Here is a 3,038-nt window from a genome sequence, read left to right on the forward strand (position 1 = left end):
ACCAGGGACACGAGGTGGCAAGGTTCTATATTCTCAATAGTTTCTCCCAATAATTCTGATATCCACCTAGATTTGAAAAGCAATGTCGGGTTTTGACAAGTTTTTCGAATATTTTGAATGCTTGCACAAGTGATTTTTATGGCTTCTTGCTTATACGTATCTGCTTCTTTTGTCTACTCTGGTGCGTCAAATACTACTTCCTTAATTAAGTAATATTTATTCAGATTTGTACGTTTACTCTGATTTAGGCACTGTGGGAAAAACATAAAAATCAGGAAAGGCAGGGTCACTAATATGTCATTAAAGATTGAGAACCTGGAGTCAAGAAGACAAATCAATTGGAAAGGTAATTTGGTAGTCATTTATGATTACAAGAATAACTAGGGTAGGTAAAATAAGGATCAAGGTCCAGGGGTCGTAACGCAGAATTGCACAGAAAGCCTTTCCTGGAAATGGCTTTAGAACGGAGACCTAAATGGTAAGAAGCCATGCACAGACAGGCCATGTCTTGGTGTGCTTGCACTGTGTGTGCCCCAGTTAACCCAGGAGCAGAGGACACCAGGCCCAGTGGCTGGAACCTGGCAGACAACAAGCAGGCTGATGGGGGAGGTGGGAAAGGCAGACACAGCACACAGCCTGGACCACCTCTGACTCTAAGACTGTATGTTGAGGGCGGAGCATCCCGGCCAGGGCTCCTGTGGGGGATAGTAGGGATGGCTGGCCTCTGTGTGGGGAATGGACTGCAGAGAGAAAGATTAGCTAGGGTGGGGGGTGGGGGAAGCACAGCCCTGAGCAGCCTGTTGCAGAAGGCCAGGGGAGGGGCTAGGATGTATGGAAGCCATGATGGCAGCAGTGTGCTGGGGAGGGTTCCCTGGACAGGGCTTTGTGTGCAGGGCTGGGGGATGTGGTAGCAGGGACCTTCAGTGACTGTGTCTGGGTGTGGGGCTGAGACAGTCGAAGGCACCCCTGATCTGAAGCCCCTCATTCCGCCACGCCGCCGCTTTCCATCAGATGCCCCAGAGAGCATCAGCAGACAGTAGTTGTAGGGTTAACCAGTGACTTGGGGCGGGGGAGGGGGGGAGGCCTCGTGGGCGGTGCGCGCTCCAGGGACGCGTGCGCGCGCCCAGCATTCCGCGGGAGCCGGAGGAAGGCAGAGGGACCGCGGAGCAAACAGCACGCCGGAGCCGAGCCCGAAAGCGCCAGTGGAGCCCGCGTGGAGGGAGCCGCCGATTCATTCTGCAAGATGAACACCCTGCTGTCCCGGGCCAACTCGCTGTTCGCCTTCACGCTCAGCGTCATGGCGGCGCTCACCTTGGGCTGCATCCTCACCACCGCCTTCAAAGACCGGAGCGCGCCCGTGCGCCTGCACGTCTCCAGGATCCTGCTCAAAAAAGTGGAGGACTTCACTGGACCCAGGAAAAAGAGCGACCTGGGCTTCATCACCTTCCACATCTCTGCGGATCTGGAGAAGACTTTCGACTGGAACGTCAAGCAGCTCTTCCTTTATCTGTCGGCAGAATATTCCACCAAAAGCAACGCCGTGAACCAGGTGGTCCTCTGGGACAAGATCCTTCTGCGAGGCGAGAACCCCAAGCTGGACCTGAAAGACGTCAAAAGCAAGTATTTTTTCTTTGACGACGGACACGGTCTCAAGGGAAACCGGAATGTCACTCTGACTCTCTCCTGGCAAGTTATACCGATTGCTGGGATCCTGCCTCTTGTGACTGGATCTGGACGCGTGTCTGTCCCGTTTCCAGATTCCTATGAAATTACCACGACTTTTTAAAGAACTCTCACTGCGTCGGAAAAGGGACATCTGTGTACCTAAGGAATCGTATTTCTTTCATCTTTTCCTTTAAGTCTTACTGACTTCTCTTTTGTTTATTTTAAAACGTTCTGGTTTTGTTCTGGGAACTGCCTGAAATCACGCTTCCATGTACCTAACATAAAGACTTCATTCATTGGTCTTCTCACTGTGGCACTGGTTATTACTCTTTCTTTGTATAAGAATTAGCATCAAATTGTATAATTGGAGGGAAATGCTCGTAGAGTTCTGGAACTTTATTCTGCAAACAAAACAACAAAAGAACTTCCCAGGAGTATGTTATTATTAGACAGTTGGATAATGAGGATTTAAACTAATACACAGTTTTGTCATATTCACGATGTTATTCCATGTGATACATAAAATTTGTTCGGGGAGAATTAAAAATTAAATGTGTGGGTATTGTTATGATAATTGCATTTTATTCCTGACATTCCTTATAGGTTCACATTGAATGCCGTTTTCTTATATCTTCTAGGGTGTGTTTGATTGTTAGAAAAATTGTTGTTTCTTAAAAGTCTGACATGAAGAATAGTTAAACACAATTCAGAATGAGAATTTATTCCCACTTCAGAAATCTTACTGCTTGCCTTTCTTGCCAGCAAATATGACTATTTAAATAGTGAATGCCTCTTAAGGCTGTAAATGATTACAACTCACTTCAAGTCTCTTAAGTAAGTCAAATGTGTGTTTTACAGTGGCTTCTCTACAAAGATTGCTGTGCAGTGTATCTTTGTTAAATGTTTTAGCACTGTTACTGAAGTTTGAAAATGTTTGCATGCTTAACATGAGATGTGTATGTTCTAGTATGTTTAATGCCATTCAATAAATGCTAACTGCTTCAAACTATTTTATGTCCATTATTTAATCGTCATTGGGATAATAACACTTGTGGTATGATTTTTCGCTTACACTCATTAATAGATGTTTTTCTCTATAACCTAAAATGTAAGCAGTGGATGCATTGGCTGTCTTCAAATGAAGAAACAAAACATTAAGCAAACAAGAGAGTTTAAACTTGAAATACAATTTGATTCTTTTTTGTTAAATAATTTTATGGTATGAGATCATAGTATCATTTCCTTTTTTTCTCTTCCTTTTCCTTCCTCCAAACCCTCTCATATAATCTTGTTGTTCTTTCAAATTCATGGTGTGTGTGTGTGTATGTGTATGAATAAGTTATAGTCCTAAATATAACCTGCTCAGTATTTGT

General features: G+C 44.8%; 1 protein-coding gene across 1 annotated transcript; it reads left to right on the top strand.

Moving 5' to 3' along the window:
- Positions 1 to 1,138: 1,138 nt before the first annotated feature.
- Positions 1,139 to 2,647, top strand: LOC308414340 (signal peptidase complex subunit 3). Its single transcript, XM_080909574.1, has one exon. It carries the CDS (start codon positions 1,244 to 1,246, stop codon positions 1,784 to 1,786), a length of 543 nt encoding a protein of 180 aa, XP_080765700.1. The 5' UTR covers positions 1,139 to 1,243; the 3' UTR covers positions 1,787 to 2,647.
- Positions 2,648 to 3,038: the final 391 nt, after the last annotated feature.

This window comes from Micromys minutus, assembly GCF_963924665.1.
Source record: "Micromys minutus genome assembly, chromosome: X".
Classification (NCBI taxonomy): Eukaryota; Metazoa; Chordata; class Mammalia; order Rodentia; family Muridae; genus Micromys; species Micromys minutus.

Coding starts and splice junctions, on each gene's coding strand:
- LOC308414340 (XM_080909574.1), top strand. CDS start 1,244: ATGAACACCCTGCTGTCCCGGGCCAACTCGCTGTTCGCCTTCACGCTC.